Source organism: Gymnoscopelus microlampas, assembly GCF_963454915.1.
Source record: "Gymnoscopelus microlampas genome assembly, chromosome: 4".
Classification (NCBI taxonomy): Eukaryota; Metazoa; Chordata; class Actinopteri; order Myctophiformes; family Myctophidae; genus Gymnoscopelus; species Gymnoscopelus microlampas.
The window spans coordinates 42,986,029-43,012,595 of record NC_139941.1 but is presented as its reverse complement, the minus strand read 5'-3'; the positions used below and the strand labels follow the sequence as shown (position 1 = coordinate 43,012,595).

Sequence of the window (26,567 nt, the reverse complement as noted above, 5' to 3'; positions counted from 1 at the left end):
TTAGTTTATCACATGCCCATGGCCTTATTTATTACAAAGACAATGAGAAAGTAGGCCTGGATCAGCACTTTAATTGAATAAATAGATTAACATTGCTGCTGAGGAACCGCCCCGGGCCTGCGAACATTTATTTCCCAATCGTGTGGGTTGGGAGTTGGTTGGAAACATGGCCTGCCTGCCATTACTCCTCAACCACCAATTATACCAAAACATCCACAGCAACCATGTTAGCCAAACAGTAGCAAGGTAGCTCATGGGCAGTGGTGGAAAAAGTACTCAAATGTTTTACTTAAGTAAAAGTATCAACACTGCAATATAGAAATACTCTATTACAAGTAAAAGTACGGAATTCAAAATGTACTTAAGTAAAAGTACAAAAGTATCGGTATGAAAATGTATACAAAGTACCAAAAGTAGAAAGTACTCATTGTGCAGAATGTCCCATTTCACAATATATAACAATCTTTAGAAAATAGCAGCAGAGGTTTCTTGTGGGCCCTGGAACATACATATACATGTTCCAATGTAAAATTAAAAGTGAAACATGTTTATTAGATGGTTGGTTGTACAGGATGACCATTTTGAATGCTTTTTCATAACCGTTTAACCGAAGCTCGTTAATAGTTAATCAACCATTAACAGATAAGAATGAAATGTGGACTACTATTTAGAATGGAGGAATGTTATAGGGACTCAGTCAGGGTCCCAAATTAACACCTACCAGTACTGCATTTGCAGTCAAGACACTGCTACCATAACCCAAGAGCGGGTAAATGTTATCTTTGGTCGGTAAGTGAACCATAAGAAAATCGGTTGGGTGAAAGTGTTAAAGTAGCTCAATTCATTATGTACTTCAGAAAAGTATCTGGTTTTAGCGGGGAGACGCTAGGTGTTTGGGTATTTGTCCAGGAATTGATGACTGTAAATTTTTACAGCACCTTTGTAAGTGAAATGTGACGTTACTTGTCAGATATGCATATGCTAAAAGAAAGAGCCACAAATACAAGAAAGCAAACATGATTTTTTTTTATTGAAACAGTTTACTGATAAATGACAGATGGTTGTCATGAAATTTTCATGTTTAATCTAAAAAAATCATGGGCTAAAAAGTCATACATGGTACTTAACATTGAATAGCAAGAGAATCCATGCTTCGGAGCAGACACTCAATTCACAAAGAAATCGGGCAAAATGCCCCTTTGATTTCAATAAAAAATATTAAATCTTTTTTTTCCACTCTATCCATCTTTACATGGTACAGGTTTGTTCACTTTTTAATAATATAAAAACGCTTAATACTGATTGTGAAACACTGGAATTAATTTACAAAACATAATAATAATTATAATATTAATAACAATAACAAACAATAATAACAATAACCATTAGATTTAAAAACAAAACAAAACAAATGAATGTGGAGGAAACCAGTTTACAGCTGTTGCATTTTGGCCCACACAAACAGCAAAGGTTTTTTTTGGAGGAAATACCAATCGGCATTTACATCTACCTGACACACAGTTACACACAAACACAGTATCAGGTCGTTGAGTATTTCTCTTTGCCATTTTACAGTGTTATGGGCACGATGACACGACACTCCAAGCATTCATGTGCCTCTGGGGGATCTCACACTCATTGACCAATCAAATCCTTTTATTTCACTGTCAAATCAAGTTCGGTGGGCCGATAGTGGCCCTCTCGTGAAAGTGCCCTCTGCTCCTCCTCCAGCACACAGGATAAGTAAATGATAAAGTAAAAGTAAAAGGACCTTCTTTTTTTTTAAAGTGTCTCAGCATTTAGAGGAAGGGAAAAACCTGCCGGGGGAGAGGAACTTGTATCCGTTGCCAGCAGGTAGTCTGATCGAGCGAGCGCCGGGGCTGCTGCTAGTGGAAATAGTGGGGGAGGGGGCCACTTTCCTGTGTCCGTTGGACGAGTTCTTGCCGCCCCTGTCCAACGACTGCAGCCCCAGCTCCCGCAGCTCCAGGCTGTCTTGGGTGTCAGTAGGGGAGCAGTGGCGCGGCGAGAGGTTCAGAAGGCTCAGCACGTCCCTCTTGGTCGACGCCATGGGACCCGGAGCGCCGTGGTGGATGCCCCTGACGGGACGCATGTGTTGCTGATGCTGGGCGGCGGCGGCGTTGGCCCAGAAGGTCTTCAGATTGTGGATAGCTTGGACCTTCTCGTCGATGACCCCTCGTCTCAGACGGTCCAAGTCGGGGGTGTCCGCCGACGTGGAACAGGCGGAGCCGGTGGAGGAGTAGGACAGCGCCGGGGACGGGGCGCTGCCCGCCGGGGACTGGTTGCCCGAGCTGGGGGAAATGTTGCTCGGAGACCGAGAAATGTGGCCGCTGTACGGGGAGCTGGGGTACTTGAGTTTGAACTGCGCGTCCAGCGTGGGAGAAGGGTGGCTGCCCTCCCTCTGGGACGACTCTGAGACCGCGGGGCTGTTGTAGCCGGAGCTTATCTTCTGCAGGGAGGAGGAGCGGGAGGGAGGTTTGGGCCTCGGGGAGGACTGGGCCCGGACGCTGGCGCTGCTGCTGGGACGGCTGAACGCGCTGGTTTCCGAGGAGCGGAAGGCGCTGCTCCGAGACGCCGCTCCGGCCGCCGCCGCTCCCTCCGCCCCGGCCCGCTGCAGGCTGCCCACCGCCCGCAGGTGGCTCTGGGTCTCCTCCAGGATCTTCTGGGCCAGCTCCTGAGGGTCCAGAGGGACCGTGGTCTTCTCCTCCTGGGACTTGACGGTGCTGTCCGTCTCCGTGCTGGACTGGTCCGACTCGCCCGTGTCGGAGGTGCTCACCTTGCCCACCTTCTGGAAGGGCGAGTTGGGGCTGGGCACCAGGCAGGTCTTGACGGGGGAGGTCGGGGTGCTGACGCTGCCCCTCGACGACACTGATACAGCGTAGCCTCGCCCCGCTCCCGAACCGGACCCCCCGGCGGACACCCCCCTGCCCCCGCGGTGGTGGCGCTGGCTGTGGCCGGGCGGCAGAGGCAGGGAGTCGCAGTGGCTCCCGAGCGGCTCGCTGCTGATGATGGAGAAGCCCTCGTACTCCTCCTCCTCCCCCCGGCTCCCCGCGCCCGCCGCGGCGGCGCCCGCCCCGCCGTGAGGCGAGGAGCGGCTGCGGGGAACGTGCGGGTGCTTGTGGACGGAGTAGTGCGCCGTGGCCCCGCTGCGCTGCCGGTGGCCGAGGAAGTCGCACTCCGACTTGGAAGCGAAGCTCATGGTGGAGGCTACGGAGCTAAGGCTGTAGACGGAGATGGCGTCCGAGGCCAGATTGTCCAGGCAAGGCGGAGAGAAAGGCAGGCTGGGATATCCCATGGGCAAGGGGTTCGATACGGACTGAGCCGAGGCGAGCGATTCAAGAGAAGACGAACTGTCCAGACTCAAGCGCTTGGGCAGTTCTGTTGAGTCTAAAAACAAAAAGATGAAGAAAATATATGGTGAATGATCTAACGTACAATCATGGGACTGGTGAGATGAAGAGGATTTATGCAGAATATGCTGTAATGTGCATAAATATTGTCTTATAGGTTTTTGTGCTGTACTTACCAAATAGTGCCAGCAGAGACTGCAGAGCAAAGTGCAAGGTGCGGCGGTTGGCTAGCTTGCCTGTTTTCAACACCACCTCTTCTTGGCCAACCTCACACAGATCAAACCCTGCGCACACACACACACACACACACACACACACACACACACACACACACACACACACACACACACACACACACACACACAAGGGGACAACAGTCAGCACTGAGATATTCATTTCATATTTAAGGGTAAAGAAAATAAAATTAACAAGTGCTTATTTGTATTACTTTCTGCCAAATTCAGTCACTGTAATTCTGGCCTCTGTACTGTGCTGTGGTCATTGTCACTGCCAAGCTCCACTTTTGGAGGCCTGGGGATGAAGTAGAAAACCACATGCCTCCTTCACCTCCGATATGCATGCAGTAGAGTGTCACTGTGAGAGTGAAATTCAATGTGCAATGCATGCAGACAAAGGTTCACGTTTATATCTCACAGTTCTCCTCCCTGGTGAACAGGTGCCCTGACTATAGGGATGTGACAATATGAAAAGTACATGTCACGATTACTGAGGCAAAAATAATTGTGATTAACAGTATTATCGTGATCAAAATATCAATCAAAATACGCTTAAAACTTAAAATGACACTCTTGTTAACCACTTGTACCCCCAGAACCCCCAGCATCGCTATTCTCTGCCCGAACCCGACCCTACCCGACCCGACGTTTTCGGGCCGGGCCGAAAATGTATGCTAAAGGAGTACACCACCTACGTACAGTAGATGCACTGCGGCGCGACAGCTTAGCTAACAACACTGTAGAGCTCAAGACCCTGATGTTAGATAGGAGAGTGTGGAGGGCAGCGATTCAGGAGTCCAGAGTTGGTGTTGGCTAGGCCACACTCTCGCATCGCATGCTTGTGTGTGTGTGTGTGTGTGTGTGTGTGTGTGTGTGTGTGTGTGTGTGTGTGTGTGTGTGTGTGTGTGTGTGTGTGTGTGTGTGTGTGTGTGTGTGTCTGATTGTTTAAATATTTGACGGTCCTCACCTAGGGCAGCCAGGAATTCATGACAACCTGGCAGTCGCCATAGCTGGACACTAATGGACACCTGAATGGGCAGCAAGGAGAAGTCCTGCTCTTTCTCGCCTGTCTGTAGTTGGACTAGCACCTGGTGGAGCTGGAGGAGAGAAAGAGAGAGAGAGAGAGAGAGAGAGAGGGAGAGGGAGAGGGAGAGAGGGAGAGAAAAAAGTCAGTGAGTGAGTGAGTAAATAGAAAAACGCAAAAGTTTCACACAATTGAAAGTAACTTTACATGGTGACATGACTGATGGTTAAAATGCATTTGGTTAGTGTCAAACTTGAACAGAAACCAAAACAATGTGGAAAAACTTGATTTGGTTTGTTGCTTCTTGTCACATACAGTAATGAAAATCCTGTTTTTCATGAGAAATGAACAAACCATATAAATGATATTTATATTCTCTATTGCTGTATATACAAGGTAGGGTAAGTGATTTACTTTGGTTAAAATATGTGTTAAATAGCTCTATATTCTGATAGTACTCATTGCTATAGAGTGTTTGTTCAGTAAAAGGAGTCTCCCATGTCTCTCCAGCTCTTTATTAAACAGAAAATGCATTTTCAGTGCTCTCTCCTGATTGGTTTTAATGTTGTCACCTACCTGAAAATGTACTATATTCTGTTAACTAAAGAGCTGGAGAGACCCCTGTGACCGAACAAACGCTCTTGATTACTATCAGAATATAGTACTTAAACATTTTTTAACAAAAGATAATAAATTACCAAAAAAGATCACTTACTCTACCTTTAACCTTCTCAATATTAATACTGAAGTCTGGATATTTGTTTTTATTGTGAACCTACTTGACCGTGACAAGAGATTATGAGAAATATGATATATGAATGTTGTACTGAGTGTTTTTATTGAACCCTAACCCTAAAAAATCTAAAAAATTAAACAAGTAATGAAAAGCTCAGAAAACTAATAATATCATCTTTTACGGGGTACAATCTCACATAGTAGCTAAGAATCTGACCTTTGACCCCTTTCCTTTGTGAACTTGATACTACTTGAGCGTTAACAACTAAAGAGCCTTTTGACTGTGTGAATCTAAAGGTGTTCAGCTTAAACTTGAATCTCCCCCCATCCTGCCCTGCGGGGGTTTACACACATTGCCTCGGGAACATACCGTGGCCCTTTTATTTGAGGATTATTTGGGCTTGGAACAGAGACACCTTTGTAAGAGTGACGCAATTGTTCCAAAAAAAATACTGTACGCCTGCTTCTGTCTCCTCCTCCCCACGTTTCTTCTTGACGATCATGAACGGTTCGTTTTAATCGCTCTGGGGTTACCCTGAAACATTCCCCCTGACCTGGAGTGTGCGGTCCGTGGCTGTAAACCCACACCCAACACACGTAATCTTGCCGATCTCTAACCACAGGAGCTAGCAGTGGAATGGTGGAAAACTCGAAAAACAATCACTTCAAAAGGCAACTATTTCTGCAACTGCATTGTATGCATCAAGACCAAGGGGCCAGATTCCGAGGTGTAAACTGAGGCTATATAGGAAGAGACAGTTCATATGAATGGCCTCTGGTCTCACTGTTTCAACCCTGCTGGTGTCAGAAGTAATTAAGCTCCGTTCAAGCGGATGGGTTTTTGCTGAACTTTACACTTTTTATTTTATTACCTTAATAAACATTGTCATAAATACTATATGCTTCCAGTCGCTATAGTTTAAAGTCTTCATTCAATCACCATGATATGTGTTTTGGTAAATTATGGTCCCATTTATTTTAAAATTGATGATAAAGTAGGGTATGCTGTAGGAGGGGCGTGGCTACCTTAAGCTACACAACCAATAGCATTCATTCCCCACCCCCGCTCTGGTCCCAACCAATAGCATTCATTTCCAAGTGCGTAGGATGTAGAAAGATGGCGGATTTGAAATGGCTGAAAAATAGGCTTCATATCGTGTATGTAGAGTCTATGGACGTATACTTTTTTACTGTCTATGATCAAGACAGCAGAGCGACGTTAGACATCAAAGCATATTCTGAACAATGCATGCAGTTCATATTGTTTAAATATGCAGGAGTGCTGTGGAGTGTCACAGTGTTTCTCAGTGGGAGGGAGATGGAGAGAGAGGTGGGATCGGGTAGAATAATGGGGTGAAGAGGTGCATGGTATTAGGTCAAGGCACACACTTACCATAGCCACCATATTTTTAACAGCCTTCAGACCGCAGGTTAGGGGCAGGGGAGAGAGAATAGGTTTTTAAGTGCATGCATTACAGGCCATTCACAAAGGGTAGAGAAGGGTTCAACGTTAACGGGAAGGAACACAGTAACACAGAATGCTGTTGTGGATGTTACCAACAAATTATATACAGTATACCACACTGTGATCCCTAAATGGGAACATCATACTGTACATGTACACACCTGTACGAAATTACAAATTTCCAACACATTTTAATGTTGTTATTTTCAGTCATCTTTTCAGTCATCAACAACACAAGGGAGAATAATTTACCGAAAGCGATCATGCTGTGTGTGTGTGTGTGTGTGTGTGTGTGTGTGTGTGTGTGTGTGTGTGTGTGTGTGTGTGTGTGTGTGTGTGTGTGTGTGTGTGTGTGCGTGTGCGTGTGTGTGTGTACCAAACATTGTATGCATACTGCCATTAGGCCATTAAGGCCACAAAAGTACATCCAAAGTATCTATACCTACCACGACTTTTTCACATAATGATTTTTACAATAATATTTAACTTTAACTCTATAATAGTCAAGTCAAAAGGGCTCTGTCATATACATCATGGATACATAGAATAGTCACAGACAGGTCACATGAAGTCCCAGATCCACATTGGAGGCACAATGTGGATTCAGAGATCAATATTTTTAGATTTTTGGCTTATATTCTACAAGCTGAAAACGCGGCCTGATTAGCCTACCCCGACGTTGCTGGGGTGATCGAGTTGACAACGTGTTGCTTTGCAATGTGTAGATCAGCGTGTTTCGGCCTGGTTATGGCGTGGTTGAAATAAGTTCTCTCTCTCTCCCTCACTCCCTCTCGACCTCCCACCCTCCATCCAATGTATACAGCTGAGCATGTTTTCCGTATAACGCACTGAATGTTAGTTACATTATGAGGCACGATAATCCCTAAATCTCCCACTAATCGCACACCACTTCAATGCAAAGCATGTGACGACCGCATGTTACACGTGAACGCGGGCCGAACTTAAGCAATGGACGGTTAATTCTCAGGGGAACTACAGGGGAACAAGACCCCGATTGTTGGTAAGACTTTGAACGCGCTGTCGTTTTGTGGCATTTCAACGCAGATTAAGGCATAAGGTTTAGCCTCCACCGCGGTGCGCGACGGTGCCTTTAACCAGTCCTGACGTACTGCAACCCCCCCCCCCCCCAGCTATCTGATAATATATCACACCAATGCTTTGTTCTAGCCTTTGCACACGGCTTATCATAACTCAAAGAAACGTGTGGGCAGGGTTCGCCTTCCGTGGTTCTGAACACGAGCGTCAACCGCTTCACTTTTGAAGTAAAAGACCAAAGTAAGTTGTATGAGACTTAATAATGTGGTGCTACAGTATTATGTGTGTGGCGGTGCGGTGCAGGGGAGGGGAGGGGAGGGGGGGTCCTTACCCGGTTGATGAGCTGCTCTCCTGCCTCTGAAGCTGTGATGAGTTTGCACAGAGCCTGGAGGGCTGGGGGCGGCAGGCCTAGAGGGATGAACCATCAAAAGAAAGACTTTATTTAATTATTCCTACAGTAACAGTACTCTGCATTCTTCATCATGCACCCAAGTGGTACAAAGTCTTAAAGCAGGTGGATTCTTAATCCATTCAATCCGGAAAAAGCATCTGTCATTTTTGAGTGGTGCCGAAGGCAACCACTCCTATACATATCTGGCTTTGTCTGAGTGTCCGTAGGTATGTATGTATGTATGTCCACAAACATTGATGACAACATCAATACGGGGGTCAATACGGGGCTCATCAAAGGCACCACTCACTTCACACAGGGTGTGATTTTTTAGATTTATTTGGCTATTATTTTTGAAAAATCTTGAAAATGTGTGCAAATCTTTGAATATATTTTTTAAAGCGAACATTTGTAACTCAAAACTTTGCTTTGAGCCAATGGAAACAAGACCGCAAGGACTTTTTTGGACGGACCATTTAGAGAAAGTGTTTTAACTGCACTTGTTGTTTTTTACATTTCTGCCTAATACAATATTCAATAAATAAAATGCTTCTGGGGTCCCTGGAACAAAATATTTTGAGATGGGGGTCCACGGCCAAATACATATCATTTTGGGTGGTCCTTGACATGAAAAAGTTTGAGAACCACTGATATTATAGCAACATGTTTTTTTTTTTAAACTGTTAGGATTTAGAAGACATTTGTAGAATCCCCAGAAGCAAAGATTTGAGTTACAAATGTTCGCTTTAAATAATATATATATGTTATATAATATATATATCATAATATGTATAATATAATATATTCAAAGATTTGCACAAAATGTTCAAGATTCTTTCAAAATAGCAAGCGAGTGCCACGCTACAAGCTTGTATATCTGCTATTTTTTGATCTGTGTCATTTTAAGAGCCGAAGAAATCTTAAAATGACACAGATGCTTTCCTGGTCTTAATGGGTTAATGTGGTAATATGAAAGCTGGTTTAGAGGACCAAGGGAGGAAGAAGAAGAAGAAGCTATTACTGTGAAAAGAAACCCTTGTAATGACTCTTGTAATATCGCATGGCTATTATCTGGCTTAAATAATATTGAGCTTAATGAAAGCTGTCCACACGCTGTGCAGATTTTGGCCACGTTTGTTGTGAACGATGGTTTGAGGTTTTGGGTTGATCAGGGAGGGTGAAGGAGGGACAACTATGAGCCAATCCATGGGGTCCACAGACACGGGGGGGGGTTCAAGGCTATCTGATGAAGTTTGGGGCCATAAACTTAAAACATAACCTTCTTTTTACAGGGTTCCCACACATCTTTTCCAAAACTTTTCCATAACTTTTAAAAGTATTTTATCCCATTTTCCAGGCCTCTAGCAATCATACGGCGCAATAATGAGGCTCTTACACCAGTGTGCTATCAATGCCCCAAGACAGGCTCGAGTGAAGGTGTCACGTGACAAAAAGAACGGATCTACAAGCTCACAACGCATCACGGTGCAACGGGTTCTTAGCTTGTAGATCTCTTATTTTCCTCACGTGACGTCCTGTATACCATTGGTTCTCAAAGTGGGGTCTGGGGACCCCCAGGGGTCCTTGAAGGAGTTCCAGGGGGTCCCCAGCTAAATGATAGGCAATAGGCACCAAATGGACCCTTATGGGTCTGTAACTCTGAGAGTGTACAAATGTACAAATTTGTACACTCTCAGAGTTAAATTGACATAGATTTTACAATATAAATTGCGGTCCAAGTGATAGAAATGCCATTAAATGTGGGTCTGTAGCCCTAATGCATGTTAAACTGGGGGTCCTTTAAATTAAAATGGTTGAGAATCACTGCTAGAGCTGTAAAAATCTTCTCTTATGGGGGTCCCTGGCATATCTTTTTCAAATGGGGGTCCGCGGGCTAATAAGTGTCAATTTGGGGGTCCTTGACATGAAAAAGTTTGAGAACCACTGTGTTAGACAATGTATATCCAAACATTTTCCAAAACATTTAATTCCAAACCTTTTCCAGGGCCTGGAAAACTGTTTTTCTCATTTCAAAATATTTCCAGGAATTTCATGACCGTGGGAACCCTGTTTTTTAGTGTTTTTATGGTAATGTTTCTGCCTAACTGTCTGATCTAACTGCAACGTTATAGTCCACCGTCCGTCCTCCTGTTTCAGAAGAACGTACCCAGGAGTGACTGCAGGGTGGTGCTGCACTGTTGCAGCCGGTCCCCGGGGTCCGCCGTGGGGAAGAAGACGGCGGCGGGGATGCCGGGGCCCGCCGAGTCCAGGCGGAAGCCCACGGCCGTCAGCAGGGCCTGCCAGCCGGGGACGCCGCACACCTTGTTCTCCACGCTCTGCTGGGACGTGTACATGGAGTTACGCTGGCCGTTCTGGATCCTCTGCAGAGACTTCTCCACCTGCAGAGAGAGAGAGAGAGAGAGAGAGAGAGAGAGAGAGAGAGAGAGAGAGAGAGAGAGAGAGAGAGAGAGAGACAGAGAGAGAGAGAGAGAGAGAGAGAGAGAGAGAGAGAGAGAGAGAGAGCAGAGAGAGAGAGAGAGAGAGAGAGAGAGAGAGAGAGAGAGAGAGAGAGAGAGCAGGAGAGAGAGAGAGAGAGAGAGAGAGAGAGAGAGAGAGAGAGAGAGAGAGAGAGAGAGAGAGAGAGAGAGCGGGAGAGTGTTAGAGTGCCCCTTCACCAAAAATGTGGAATAATAATGCCCTGACACCCTATCCATTAAACGCATTCAATCCGGGAACGCATCTTTATTTTGGCCATTCAAAAATAGCAGATATACAAGCTCAAAGAGTGTATTTTTTAAAGCAAACATTTGTAACTCAAATCTTTGCTTCTGAGTTAAAAATGTTCGCTTAAAAAATATATATATATTGAAAGATTTGCACACATTTTCACGATTTAAAAAAAATAGGGGGAGCAGAACGGGGGGGGGGAGCAACATGAGCGTATAGTGAGCGTGACAACAGCCCCCTGGAGCGTGGAGCGGCATTTGTGTTTGTGTGTGAGTGCGGTATACATCAAAGCCATCTAGTCCACAGATAGAAACCGAGGTTAATTAGGATGAGGAGATCAAGTATGCGTGAGGTTCTGTAATTAACCCATTAAAACCTGAGGCCATTCTTCAACAGTTTTGGAAAAAAATCAAAAAAAAAAATGTTTTCACGATTTTTCAAAAATAGCAGATCTACAAGCTTGTATATCTGCTATTTTTGAATAGCCAAAGTAATCTAAAGTGACACTGATGCGTTCCAGGTATTAATGGGTTAACCACTTTCAACCTGGCATTATAGGTGCAAATCATCAAAAAAATTCAAACGTCCTCAAACAATTTCAAAATTTGAAGCAAAAAAAGAGCACATTACAAGCGTTGTGAGCTTGTAGATCAGCTATTTTCCCTATATGTCATGCATGCGGGTGAATGTCTCACCAGGTGGAGTAACACTCTGAGGGCGTCCCGTGCTTGAACCGGATACTGCAGAATCTCAGCCAAAGCCTGACCAATCAGCGACGAGGGACTGTTCAGTTTGACATCATTGCCAATCAGCATATACCCTGGACAGACAAAAAAAAAACACATATTGTTTTTGCACTTTACTCAAATGTTTGAAGCTTTCATGCAGACATACTGTAAGAAGTTTATAGTGGTGGACAAAGTATACACTCAAGTAAATACTCAAGTATTGAAAATTGTACAAATACAAAGTACATTTACAGAACATTTCAAAAATGGTGCAAATAGCAGATCTACGGACCAAATAAATACATATCAATTTGGGGGTCCTTGGCACGAAAACGTTGTGAAAAGCAAACTGCTCTAACCTGCCCAGTTGGAGGGATGTGAGTACTGCTTGCTACTCTGGACCGTCTTCATGGCGTCGGCCAGGGCGGCGCTGGCCTTGGTGCCGTTGAGCAAGGCGGTGTAGAAGGCGTGGACAAAGACCTTGGAGGCGGCGACGGGTACGGGCCACAACGACACCAGAACACACTGAGCCCCGGCCGCCAGGAAGGCCCTGGTCAGACCCACCACGCCATCAGCCGTCACTTTGCTGCTCGACTCCTGGTACGACCTGCACACACACACACAAACACACACACACACACACACACACACACACACACACACACACACACACACACACACACACACACATTTGTATTAGTGTGGAAGATGCAAGAAAATATATTGCTGTTTCAATTAGGGATGTCCAATATTATCGGCCTCCCGATATTAGCATAGAAATGTAACATCGGAAGATATCTGTATCGTTTTTTTTGGGGGGGCTAAAGTTACAGGAGTTCTTCAGTGTGTGTGATATGAAATGTGAGCTTACCATAATCACAGTAATCCTTAATCATATTCCATCATAATCAAGGGCTTTTGGAGAGAAATGAGACAGACTCCAGTCACTTTCAAATTAGAGCACTGCAGAGGGCAGGTGTGTGTGTGTCTCTGTGTGTGTCTGCCCACGGGCACACCTCCATACGCAAATAATGGGAGTCGGCATAATGAATAGTGGGAATAGCGGGACAGTGTCAGCTCCCTTATCCGTATTTCACAGGTAGCGGGCAGTAATTCGCGGCTAGTGGGCAGCGGGTGCAGGTAATGGGTATAGCAGTGCCATTTATAGGGCCCTGTGACTTTAACCAGGGATAGACGAAGGACTCACATTTTTTACTTAAATGACAGTATCAATACTGCAATGTAGAAATACTCTGTTACAAGTGCAGGAAAAAAAAGCAAAAGTACAAAAGTATTGGCATCAAAATACTTACAAAAGTAAGATGACTTAACTGACTGAAACTCTTGTTACAGTATTTACGGTAGAACATTTCTTCTCCAGTGTGGATACCATAGAGTTAAAAATAATAGAGAGGGCACCGGATATCGCCTCCCATCCACTTGCATTGAGTTGCTCACCCAGCGCATGAGGCGAATTCACCCCTTCTTCCGGGTTGTGAAGTGTGATGGGCGAGGCCTATTTGGGGCCACTGTGACGCGTTTTGCGTCACAGATGTGCGCAGCCCCGTGCGCAAGCCAAGCTTGTGCGCAAGCTCGTGAGTCGAGCCCATTGGTCGAAACCGTTTTCGCTCGTTTATGTACAGTGGCCCCAGACGTCTGCAGTACCTATGAATGGCCAGCATGTCCAGAGCGCTTCAATGCAACCACTGGGTTCTGGGGGCTTGGTGGATACGCAGATGTGTCTTCAGAGTGTCTAACCTACTGAAACTCTTGTCACAGTGTTTACAGTAGAAAGGTTTTTCTCCAGTATGGATACTCTGGTGTTTCTTAAGACTAGTTAAGCAACTGAAACTCTTATGACACTGTTTACAGTAGAAAGGCTTCTCTCCAGTGTGGATACGCAGATGTATCTTCAGATGTTCTAACTGCTTGAAACTCTTGTTACACCGTTGACAGTGGAACGGCTTCTCTCCAGTGTGGACACGCATATGTATCTTCAGAGTGTCTAAATTACTGAAACTCTTGTCACAGTGTTTACAGAGGAAAGGCTTTTCTCCAGTATGGATACGCTGGTGTTTCTTAAGACTATTTAAGCGACTGAAACTCTTATGACACTGTTTACAGTAGAAAGGCTTCTCTCCAGTGTGGATACGCAGATGTATCTTCAGATTACCTAAGTGATTGAAACTCTTGTTACACCGTTGACAGTGGAACGGCTTCTCTCCAGTGTGGACACGTATATGTGTCTTCAGAGGGTCTAACTTACTGAAACTCTTGTTACACCGTTGACAGTGGAACGGCTTCTCTCCAGTGTGGACACGCATATGTGTCTTCAGAGGGTCTAACTTACTGAAACTCTTGTTACACCGTTGACACTGGAAAGGCTTCTCTCCGGTGTGGATACGCAGGTGCGTCTTCAGATTACTTAATTGATTGAAACTCTTGTCACACCGTTGACAGTGGAAAGGTTTTTCTCCGGTGTGGATACGCAGGTGCGTCTTCAGGAGACTTAACCTACTGAAACCTTTGTCACACTTTTTACAGATGTGAGTTTTCTCTCCTGTGCACACCATCCGATGTTTCTTTACATCTCCTGGTTGGTTCGACATCTTGGTGTACCGTTGATGACTTTGATGAGATGTCGGTGGGTCTGCATCTCCTTGTTTCCGGCTTGTTACAGAGCTGACTATTTGCTGACAGGACTCTGAGCAGATTTGTTCATTCGTCAGCGTTTGGCGGTCGAGGTTGTCGTGGCTCGGATGGGACACGAAGGTGTGCTCAGAACAGGAACGCTTAATCTGGGAGGATTGGGACTGCACTCCTTCCAGGAGTGACGGTTCATGGTCGAATCTGCTGATATACATGGATGGACTGAGATGGGGACAGAGTTGTAGGTTCTGTTGAGGCTGGAAAATGTCTCCCTGTATTCCTTGTCTGAATCCCTTTCTCTCACAGCACTATATGTGGACAGGTCCTCTCCTGGTCTAAGTAGGAATGAAGTGGAAGTCTAAAGTAACTTCAGACCTCATATATGCTGATCAGAGCTCTGGTCTGACCTTACTCACAACACAATCGGTTGCCATGCATGACCTAGCAACACCGATGTGTGCAGGCTGAGGCTGCCTCCTCTTCCATATTTGGGCAAGAGTGATGATGTCATCAATGTAACATCACCATGACGGCAGAGATTCCACATGGAAGCCACGCCATGTCTTTTTCATTTTCATGTGTTCATCATGTACTAATGCCGTCATGGTGATGTTATATTGATGACACTAAAATCATAGGCAGATTCTTGTCATCTGGACTTTTACCAACCAAGTGTAGCCTAGCCCTAGTTATTAACATGTAAAAAAAATCCATGGCTTTGATGCTATAGATTAGATGTAGGCCTATTTGACAGTGCAGAAACATAATTGCCTTGATGCATGTAACATTAACGAGCCTCAACGAGCATCAGCTGGACACAGACACGCACACCTCCCCTCTGCAGTGCTCTGAAACTGAAAGTGACTGGAGTCTCATTTCCCTCCAAAAGCCCTTGAATATGATGGAATATGATTAATCGCTCATAGTGCGGGCGCGCTATGAGCTTGTATATCTGCTTATATTTTTGAATAGCCAAAAGAAATCTTGAAATGACAGAGAGGTGTTCCCCCGGATTGAATGGGTTAAACCAGTGGTTCTCAACCAGTGGTCCGGGGACCACCAGTGGTCCTTGGGGCGGTACCAGGGGGTCCCCAGCGAAATGAGTTAAACATAGCGTCACAATCATTTTCACCACTTAGCTTTGGCTATTCAAAAATCGCAGTTCTACAAGCTCATAGCGCGGCACCGAGGGCCGCGCTATGAGCTTGTAGATCTGCTATTTATTAAAAATCTTAAAAATGTGTGCATGTCTTTGAATATGTATATTTTTTAAAGCAAACATTTTGAACTCAAATCTTTACTTTTGGGGGTCCATCCCTGGCACAAAACATTTTCAGATGGGGGTCCACAACCAAATGTATATCAATTTAGTGGTCCTTGGCATGAAAAAGGTTTGAAAACCACTGAGTCAAACCTTCTAGGGTAAATCTTTCCGTCTTCTCCCCTTGCTCTCTCTAGTCTCTTACCCCAGCACCACCAGCTTGACGGGCAGCCTCAGGTCCAATATGTCCGCGGCGGTGAGCAGGAACTCCTGCAGGGGCGGACTGTCACAGAGGCTCCCGGCGTCGCTGCTGTCGTCCTGCATGTGCAGAGACTCCGGGATGTTGTAGCTGCTCCCGAACGAGCCCTTCCTCCCTCGCCCCTGCCCGCCGCCGCTGCCTCTCCTCCCGCCTCCTCCTCCTCCGGGCCCGCCTCTTCCCCCCGCCGTCCCTCCGACCCCTCCCACGCCGGTGCCCGTGCCGCCGCCGGAGTGCACGCTCTCTACGTTGGGCGTGAGCACCAGGGCGGCCAGCTTCCAGGAGATGTGCGTGGCGAAGTGGGCACACTCGGCCTGGGTGAGGGCGCTCATGACCCGCTCCTTGGTGGCCACGGAGCCGGCCAAGGGCTGGCAGCCCAGGAGCTCGGCCACCATGAGGGCCTCCTCCTCGGCGGAGGGCATGGGGCCCCACAGCCAGCGGTCCATGACGGGCGACGGCAGGCGGGGGTTGCCCACCACGGCCGCCATGGAGACGCCGCCGCACGGAGCCGGCCCGGGGCGCCGAGAGTGAGTCTGTGGGGGGGGGGGGGGGGGGGACACACGGACAAGTGTTATAGGTGAACATGCAATCTAACTGCTGCAGGGACAGCTGGAAAATGATCTTACAAGTGCTCGAATTCTATGAGCATAAACTATTTTTTTTTAGCAGAGAGTTTTTCATCATTACAATTCAGAACAAATTGCGTTACAATCTACCTTAGGTGGATTATGCGGTTTACACGCACTGACACTTTGCCTCGTAATCCCTTGTACAATGCACTGACTAACGTCCATAACCTTAAACGTCCATAAGTATATCATGCACACACAGTATACAGTACATCTGCTGCTATGCTCACGTACCATTATATCTTATCTCAGGTACCATGTGTAAATATGTAGATACGTTTTGTTATTAGTTTTTTGTTTTTCTTGTTTGATCTCCTTTCCTTCCTTTCTTATTCCCTTTCTTTCTTCTATGGAAATAACCATACAATGGGAACTATGCACGCAAACGAATTTCACCCACTTTCACCCACCCAATAATCGCATGCACATCCAAAACATGAGCAGGCCAGGTGCTTGGATAAAATAATCAGTCCATGAAAAGAAGAAGAAATATTTGCACGTTTGGTGGAAAACCTCATTGATAAAGGGAGCTTGAATTCCAGTGCGCGGATATTTCTTCTTAGTTTCATCATCACAATCACAATACAGGTAATAATCATCAGAGATCTGAACAAGATGTGAGCTGTGACAACAACCTTGGAACTGGAGCCCAGGCCGTGGATGGAGGGCACGGCGATGAGGCTGAAGCGCTCGTACAGGTACTCGTTAGAGGAGCTTCCCTTCAGCAGGGCGAAGGGGATGAGGTACAGCTCTCCTTCCAGCACCATCACCAGCTGTCTGTGTCTGCCCACCGGCCCACTGGAGTGCATCAGACCCTGAGCACACACACACACACACACACACACACACACACACACACACACACACACACACACACACACAGTTAATACAGTATACTGACACCCAAACACACACATATTACAAGGATGTACTGCTGAGCTCTTTCACACCACACACACAAACGCAAACAGTGGTGTAAAGTAACTAAGTACATTTACTCAATCACTGTATTTAAGTACAATGTTGAGTATTTCCAATTTTCTGTACTTTTACTTCTACTCCACTACATCTCAGAAGCAAATATTGTACTTTTAAAACTTTGGTTACTAGTTACTTTGTAGATTTGAATTACTATTACAAAACATACATTTACCACTTCAGCCCTATATATATTTCGGCCATTTGAAAATAGCCGATCTACAAGCTCACAATGCGTTGCGATGCCTGTAGATTTGTATACATTTTAAACACGCACACACGCACGCAAAAGCAAACACACGCACGCACACATGCAAGCACAAACACAAAAGCAAACACACGCTCACACACACACACACACACACACACACACACACACACACACACACACACACACACACACACACACACACACACACACACACACACACACACACACACACACACACACACACACACACACACACACACAAAAGAAAACGCACGCAGGTACGCACACACCCACACACACACATGCACGTACAATGTATATCACACAGAGGTAGTAGTACTCACCCCCTCCATAGGTGCGATGAGCAGGTCGTAGAGGGCCCGCAGGGGGGGCTTGCTGAGGTTGCTGGAGCGGCGGGGCAGGGAGGAGCAGCCATCTTTGGCCGGAGACATGGTGTTGCTGAAGAGACTGGTCATACTCTGACAGCTCCTGCATGACGAGCACATCAGCACAAAACACACAAAAACCATGAGAACACACAAGGCGACATATGTTTTCTGTTCAGCAGCTGTACCACTTACAGTATTTCCTGCTGTTAACCCGTTAAAACGCATCAGTGTAACCACTTTAACTGTTATTTTATGGTTTTGGCTATTAAAAATATAGCAGATCTACAGGCTCTTAGCGCGGCACTAGATCTGCTATTTTTAGCGGTGCCAACCGCTCTACGTTTGACTCTGTCTGCGTGTCCGTTTGTTTGAGCACGGGCCGTTTGTTTGAGCACGGGATGAGCACGGCAAAGAAGCAAACAGCTATAACTTCAGTTTGCAGCATGCCACCAAGTCCAAATTTGGTATGTGGACTTAGACCACCAATAGGGACGAGCATGAATTGATGACGTTATCAAAGAGGGGTCCAGGGACCCCCAGCGCCCGTATGAGCACGGGATGAGCACGGGATTTTAAACAGCTATAACTCCAGTTTGCAGCATGCCACCAAGTCCACATTTGGTATGTGGACTTAGACCACCAATAGGGACCAGCATGAATTGCTGAAGCCCCGCCCCCTCTGTCTTCCCATTGGCTGGCCTTCAAACAGCCATAACTCAAGTTCGCAGCATGCTATGGAGTACACATTTTGTACATGGACTAAAGCCAGCAATAGGGACTAACTGTCATTACTTAAGCCCCGCCCCCTCTGTCTGCCCATTGGCTGGGCTTTAAACAGCCATCATTCCAGTTCGCAGCATGCTACCAAGTACAAATTTGGTAAGTGGACTCAGACCACCAATAGGGACGAACTGAAATGAGTTAAGGCCCGCCCCAAAGGCACCGCTTCCTTCACACAGGGTGTGATTTTTTTGAAAGATCGTGATTTTTTGCAAATCTTTGAATATATATATTTTTTAAAGCGAACATTTTTAACTCAAATCTTTGCTTCTGGAGGGGGTCCCTGGAACAATATGTTTTGAGATGGGGGTCTGCGGCCAAAAAAATATAATTTTGGGGGCCCACATGAAAAAGTTTGAGAACCACTATACTATACTATATTATAGCAACATAAGTTTTTGCAAAAAAATGTTAGGATTTAGAAGACATTTGTAGATTCCTCCAGAAGCAAAGATTTGAGTTACAACTGTTCGCTTTAATAAAATATATATTCAAAGATTTGCAAACATTTTCCAAATTTTTCAAATAGCACGGCGCTCGGTGCCACGCTATGAGCTTGTAGATCTGCTATTTTTGAATAGCCAAAGTATAAAAATAAAATGGTTGAAGTGGTTACACAGGCGCGTTCCCGGTTTTAATAGGTTAAACATCACTCGGGATGTATAGTGTGTTTTTCAGTTTGCAATTACCTCTACGCGCATCTAGACACTGACTCATGTCTCCTATCATAATAAAAAGTTGATGTTCAGATGTTATTAAAGCAGGATTGATTTCATATATTCCCAGATATCCCTCCATTGAAATTATACAAGGTGTGCATGTAATTCAGCCTTGGTGAGCCCCCCCCCAGCCACTCAGAACAACCAATAACGGGTCGGGGGTTTTACGTAGCGCTTGTAAACCGGAGAGAGATCTCTCGACCTTCAATCGAAACAAAAACAAATGCAAAAGCCCAGGAGCTTGTCATCGACCCAACTTAATATTCCAGCCGATACGCCCCGCTGTGATAGGTGGAAAAGGTGAATGAAGTAGTAGAGAGAGAGTGTAGACCGTAGACCGTGACCAGAAACCTGGCCTTATTACAGAGTACATTTCTAAATGAACTATACCTCCAGACGGGTGAAAAACACAGTTATCTCATTACCAGGAAACACTATCTTGATATTGATCCAAAGGCCATTTTAAGGAGCATTTTCATTCACCGGTGGTACAAAAACTGATTTTGCCATTAACCCATTCAATCCGGGAACGCATCTGTGTCATTTTAGATTGGGCTTTGGGCTATTCAAAAATAGCAAATATACAAGCTCATAGCGCGGCACCGAGTGAGCTTGAGCTATGACCTTGTAGATCTGCTATTTTTGAAAAATCGTGAACATTTTTGCAAATCTTTGAATATATATATATTATATATATTTTTAAGCGAACATTTGTAACTCAAATCTTTGCTTCTGGGGGGGGGTCCCTGGAACTAAAATGTTTAGAAATGTTCACTTTGAAAAATATATATATTCAAAGATTTTCACAAATCTTTAAAGATTTTTCAAAAATAGCAGATCTACAAGCTCATAGCGCGGCACTCGGTGCCGCGCTATGAGCTTGTAGATCTGCTATTTTTTAATGGCCAGAGAAATCTTAATGCTTTCCCGGTCTTACTGGGTTAAAAGTTGTCCAATGCAATCTAATCTAATCAAAATGTCCCTTATATTATAATGTATCCCTGAGGCGGGCGTGGGAATGAGCTCTGGACTACATTCTGCAGCAAATTACAATGATTGCACGTAAATAAGGGTCTTGCGTTATCAGACCCCCCCCCACCACCACCACCAACTCCACAACACCACGCTGCTGTTAATGAGTATTTGGAACACAGTGCTGAAGTGGTTGACGGCTGCTTGCTGCATAGTGTTGCATCAGATATGGCTGCTGGTAAAGATGCAGACTGAGTCACACAGCAGTTCCTGTGGGCTGTGTGTGTGTGTGGTAATAATGGCATAACACACTGCGGCAGGAAAAGCAGCCATTGAACCCACTCAAATCCTAGTGGATCATCTTTCTCTCTTGTGACATACATACTCCCCTGTCTGTCAGCAGCGCCACAGACTAGGAGGTATACATGTATAGAATGTGACAAGTGCAACCATAGCCGGCAGTATAGAAAACACGATGAATGGCCCCTCTCTCTCTCTGAGCTTGTGTCAATGGACCGTTCACAAAAGAAGAGGCACTCCCCACTGTGAGAAAGAAAATACCACCATGTCATCCTACTGGCGTCCACTAGATGGCGATATGACACTGCGTGGGAAATCTTGGGAAGTTGAGTTTTGCGGCTGTGAAAGCAATGAAGCTGAGCAGAGAATCAGAGAGGTGAGCGTTCTCCTCTCCTCTTCCATCCTCTCTATTCACCCAGCACGTGTCCTGATAAGGACCGATTGTACACACACACACACACACACACACACACACACACACACACACACACACACACACACACACACACACACACACACACACACACACACACACACACACGAACACACACAAACCAGGACATTTCCCAGTCGATGCAGAAAGGAGATAGCGATGCTCTGTAATGCATTGTAAATGATTGTGCTGCATGCAGCCTTCTTCGTTTTTTTCCCCTTCCTCTTTCTTTCCTGAGTTCCCTGAACTAAACAGCAACACATCGAGCGGCTGCCGTTCTACATTTAAGCCATTGATACCTGGAACGCATCTGTGTCACTTTAGATTTCATTGGCTATTCAAAAATAGCAGATATACAAGCTCATAGCGCGGCACCGAGTGCCGCGCTATGAGCTTGTAGATCTGCTATTTTTGAAAAATCGTGAAAAATATTTTTTTATACTTTTTTCCGAAAAACTATTAGGATTTAGATTTTTTTTTAGAAGCGGCCTCAGGTCTTAAAGGGTTAAGCCAGCCCTCTGCTGTATACAAATGGGTCTCTCTGCTGTGCGACAGCAAAGACTGACAGCTCCCTGCCAGGGCTGAGACACGTGCCACAGTGAAAGCTATGGTAATGGTGGCCCTTGAGGTAGTAAGCCGCCAGTGTTTTATGCAACACACACACACACACACACACACACACACACACACACACACACACACACACACACACACACACACACACACACACACACACACACACACACACACAGAGAGAGAGAGAGAGAGAGAGAGAGAGAGAGCTTTTTATGGGCACACTTGTCACTGTTCTCCATCTGCTCCTGCACCCACAGTCTCCTCCGGGCTTCCTTCTGCCCCCATGCCAACAGACATCCATCCTGCCCTCATGCTTTGCCCTGGGGCCACAGGCACCCCTCCAACCTCCCCAATGCTCTCTCTACCCACTCGTCTCCCTCTCTCTCTCTCTCTCTCTCTCTCTCTCTCTCTCTCTCCCGGGCTTTGGCATGGGCTGCCATGGGAAAGCAAACAGCCATTTGTTAGCCTGACAAGCAGTGAGGAGAGAGAGAGAGAGAGAGAGAGAGAGAGAGGGTGAGTGTGTGCGTACTACGGTACGTGTATATGTCAAGTGCACGAAGGAGACGAAGGCATTCAAGGCGAGAAAAGACAAAAGGAAGCCTGAGAGCGTGGGTGGGTGGGGTCTCCCGGCTGGCTGCTTTTTGGATTTGGGTCGAGTGCTTCTGAGTTAAAAGCAGTAGTGGTTCCCAAACGGAGTGCCGAGGCACAGTGGTGTGCTGGGAGACAAGTCCATGGGTGTGCCTTGGGATTCTGTGACAACCACACCACTCATTGTTGCAATATATAGGCCTACTACTATACAAAAAGTTATGATTTTCTTTTACTATACTATTTACTATATCAGTACTAGGGGGAACGGTGGCACAGTCGGTAGCACTGTCGCCTCACAGCTAGAAGGTCCTGGGATTGATTCCCGCCGGGGACACTGTGGGCGCTGGGGGGCGTGTCCTCTCCTCTGCGTCATCAGTGCCCATACCCTAGGTGGGGTTGGTCAAAGGGCCTTTCTGTGTGGAGTTTGCATGTTCTCCCAGTGTCTCCTAGGGTAGGTACCCTCACAAAAAACATGCAGTAGTCCTGGTCTCTATACTGCCTCCTCCTGATGGAGGGGAAAGGAACTGGTTGGAATAACGTGTTCCTTCCCACGCGTTACGTCCTACCGGGGAAACTCCCCCCTGTCAGGTGATAAGTAGCAGCCTGCTCACTCCTCATGCACTGAAGGAAGCATGAGCTCAGTTCGGGGCTCTCCCCAGGCTGGCAGAGGGAGAGTCGTGCCCAGGATTACAAGCTTAGGCAATAGGCACTGGGTGAAAAATAGGGTTACAAAATCGTGGGATAAAAATATTAGTAAAAAACAAAACTATATCAGTCCTATACTGTGTGCACTCATTTCCCCAAAACAGAAGACGTTGCTGTCGTGCAGAAACCTTTTATCTCCATATTAACATTTTTCGTTTTGAGCTTGTAGATCTGCTACTTTTGCTATTTTTGAATTTGAATCCTGAAAAGCCTTGAGATTGTGACTTGCCCATTGGTGTGCCTGGAGCACATAAAAGGCTGAAAACGACTGAGTTAAACAGCCGGGGCAGAGGAGGTGTGATAAAGGTAGATCTACTTTGGCTCCCTAAGCCACAACTGCGTTCCAACTTTCCGAGCTAACCCGATTCCTCTAATCTGCTGCGTAACAAGCTGCTGGCCACTGGGAGTCCTCAAGATGATAAGTGGAAATCTTGCTCTGCACATGTTTGCTGACACCTGCATTTAGGTTCTCCAGGAATACTCATTATGCTGTCAGAGCATGTGACAAAAGATAGCTTTAAACATTTTGCGAGATGCTTGTCTCATTTTTAAGGTTTTAAATGGGCTTGCACCCCGCCTCCACTGAAACAGTTCATAGAGCGAAGGGAAAGTGGTGACAGAACAACAAGGGCAACTACCAGAGTGTGTTTGGTGAAACAGTCTTCTCTGTTAGAGCCTCCCATCACTGGAATAGTCTCCCTATCGAAGTAAGAGAGACCACGGTGCTCTCCCCAGGCTGGCAGAGGGAGAGTAGCGCCCAGGACAAGCTTAGGCATTGGCACTGGGTGAAAAATGGGTTGCAAAATCGTGGAGTTAAAATAAAAAGAGAGACCACCAACTATTTGGCTTAAAGCTAACCAAATTTGTAATGATGGGTAATTATCAGCTCTATTTGTCACTGGTATCATCTTTCTATTTTACTGTAATTGTACTGTCTCCTGTACTATGCCTAACTGTCTTGTATTGCATTGTATTGTACTGATTGTATTGTACTTGTACTTGTACTGACGTCTGTTTTTGTATGGATCCGATAGCTATATCACCACTTTTTAACAGCCTGCTCAGGGACTACAGATGAAAATTAGCTTTTGCTTAACTCTGGCTCATTTAAGTGGATGTGAAAACTGACATGTTGATTAATGTGCACTGTCCCTGATAAATAAATACATTTAAGTAGAATGTAAGGAAGACATAAACTGACTTTGAAGGTGTTTTTAGTGCATTATAGTAGCCGATCCCTGACATTTAGCATTGATTAGAGCGTTAGTGTCGAAGTGTCCTTGAGCAAGACGATGAACCCCTAATTGCTCCCGATGAGCAGGTTGGTGCCTTGCATGGTTTCCTTCGCCATCGGTGTGTGAATGTGTGTGTGAATGTAATTGCACAATCTATGTAAAGCGCCTTAGGATAAAAGCGCTATATAAATGCACCGTTTACCATTTACGCACCATTATGAAGGGCTATCAATGATAACATTGGACAAGCGGATACCACACAGACGACCTTCGCATGTGGAGACATTATATTTCTCACACCTTTCTCTTGGCAAAACTGTCGTCGCTGGATTATAGCGCTTGCAGCAATTCTCTGCTTTGATGGAACAACTCAATTGTCTTAATTGAGGCTAATTATGGGAATACTACAACCCCTCTCTACCCCTAATACCCTCTACATCTCAATGCTCACTGAAATACCAGCGAGCAGGAAAATTAGATAAGGGAAAGTGAAATAAAGGCAAGTCTGACTATCAAACCCCAAGATGTATGACTTAAAATGACAATGAGATTTTCTCCCGTTTCTCCCCTCGCTTTGGCGTCTACGACAGATGATAGAGTAGGCTCCTAAGCACGGGGAGCTTTATAAGTCGAGATATTTTTTCTTTTGGGGGGGGGGGGGCACATGAATGAGGGGATTATTACCGACAACCCATTAAAGAGGCTTAATGAGAACCGAGACTCAATTAAAGCTGGAATTACCCCCTCATCAAAGAGCAGCTCAACTGTGGACGAGGACATGGAAATGTGACCCAGACTATAGCAAGCACACACGCGCGCGCGCACACACACACACACACACACACACACACACACACACACACACACACACACACACACACACACACACACACACACACACACACACACACACACACACACACACACACACACACACACACACACACACACACTATTTCATAACCAATTAGTACAATGTAAACACATATTGCGCTCACACATAAAATCCTAAAGTAGCAACTCTTAACCTGACGGGAACGGGAACACCCACTGGAATAATATACGCTAAACACTAAATCTGTACTGCAAACACAATTAGAGCGTAATATAGGCAAAAATACAAACAGGACAGTCAGGACGTATAAATAATATGACCCTCGTCTCACGTTCTTGACACAGCAGGGACACACAGACACGGGGACGCCATGCCAGCGCTGTCAGAGTGGGCGGCTGATAAGGGCTTTAACCCATTAAGACCGGGAACGCATCAGTGTGTAACCACTTTAACCATAAAATAGCAGATATACAAGCTTGTGCTTGTAGATCTGCTATTTTCGAAAGAATCTTTGAATATATATGTTTTAAAGCAAATGTTTTTAACTCAAATCTTTGCTTCTGTGTGGTCCCTGGAACAGCATATTTTGAAATGGGGGTCCGCGGCCAAATATATATCATTTTGGGGGTCCTTGAAATGAAAAAGTTTGAGCACCACATACGTTTTTACAGGAAAAACTGTTAGGATTTAGAAGACATTTGTAGAATCCCCCAGAAGGTGCCGCGCATTTGTAGAATTTGTAGAATCCCCCAGGCGGTGCCGCGCTATGAGCTTGTATATCTGCTATTTTTTGAATAGCCAAAGAAATCTAAAAAATGACACAGATGCGTTCCCGGTCTTAGTGGGTTAACAGCTTTGGCTCTGCTCAGGCGATTTAATAAGGAGGATTCACGTGGTGCTTCTGTGCTGGCGAAAACAATGGAGAAAAGACTCCTTTCACCAATGCAGGAGCTGCCACAATGCCCCCCAAATCTCCTTACCTAGGCAGATTTATCCCCCTCCCCCCCTTTTTTGTTTCATTTCTTTGTGTAAATAATTATGGGGGTGAAGAGTTTTTGCCTCCCCTGTGTGGTCCTCAGAGGATTAACTCAGGTGCCTCATCGTAAATTCACCAACAGCCCTCTCTCTCTCACCTGTTGAAGAGATTATTCCGGGAGACCATGCGCAGGAAGCCCGTGGGGTCGGTGACCGAGTTCAGCTTGTTGTTGAGCTCCTCGAACTGTTGGTCCAGCAAGTCTCCGGCCTCGCTTTCCGTCTCGCTACTGGAGCAACCCCTGGAGGAGAAAGAAAGACAGGGAGAGGGTAGGAAGATAGCATT

General features: G+C 45.7%; 1 protein-coding gene across 3 annotated transcripts in view; it reads right to left on the bottom strand.

The window, feature by feature from the left end:
* Nucleotides 1–1,058: 1,058 nt before the first annotated feature.
* ttc28 (tetratricopeptide repeat domain 28) overlaps nucleotides 1,059–26,567 on the bottom strand; it is a 400,474-nt gene continuing 374,965 nt past the window's right edge. For all 3 annotated transcript variants that reach the window (XM_084056166.1, XM_084056167.1, XM_084056168.1), the window contains 11 exons: nucleotides 26,383–26,523; nucleotides 18,059–18,203; nucleotides 17,161–17,340; nucleotides 15,846–16,429; nucleotides 12,090–12,337; nucleotides 11,698–11,822; nucleotides 10,443–10,674; nucleotides 8,216–8,292; nucleotides 4,572–4,701; nucleotides 3,545–3,652; nucleotides 1,059–3,405 (listed from right to left, as the gene is read on the bottom strand). In XM_084056166.1, coding sequence (XP_083912292.1) covers nucleotides 1,793–3,405; nucleotides 3,545–3,652; nucleotides 4,572–4,701; nucleotides 8,216–8,292; nucleotides 10,443–10,674; nucleotides 11,698–11,822; nucleotides 12,090–12,337; nucleotides 15,846–16,429; nucleotides 17,161–17,340; nucleotides 18,059–18,203; nucleotides 26,383–26,523 — 3,583 coding nt within the window. In that variant the 3' untranslated portion in view covers nucleotides 1,059–1,792. The remainder of the gene's footprint in view (nucleotides 3,406–3,544; nucleotides 3,653–4,571; nucleotides 4,702–8,215; nucleotides 8,293–10,442; nucleotides 10,675–11,697; nucleotides 11,823–12,089; nucleotides 12,338–15,845; nucleotides 16,430–17,160; nucleotides 17,341–18,058; nucleotides 18,204–26,382; nucleotides 26,524–26,567) is intronic.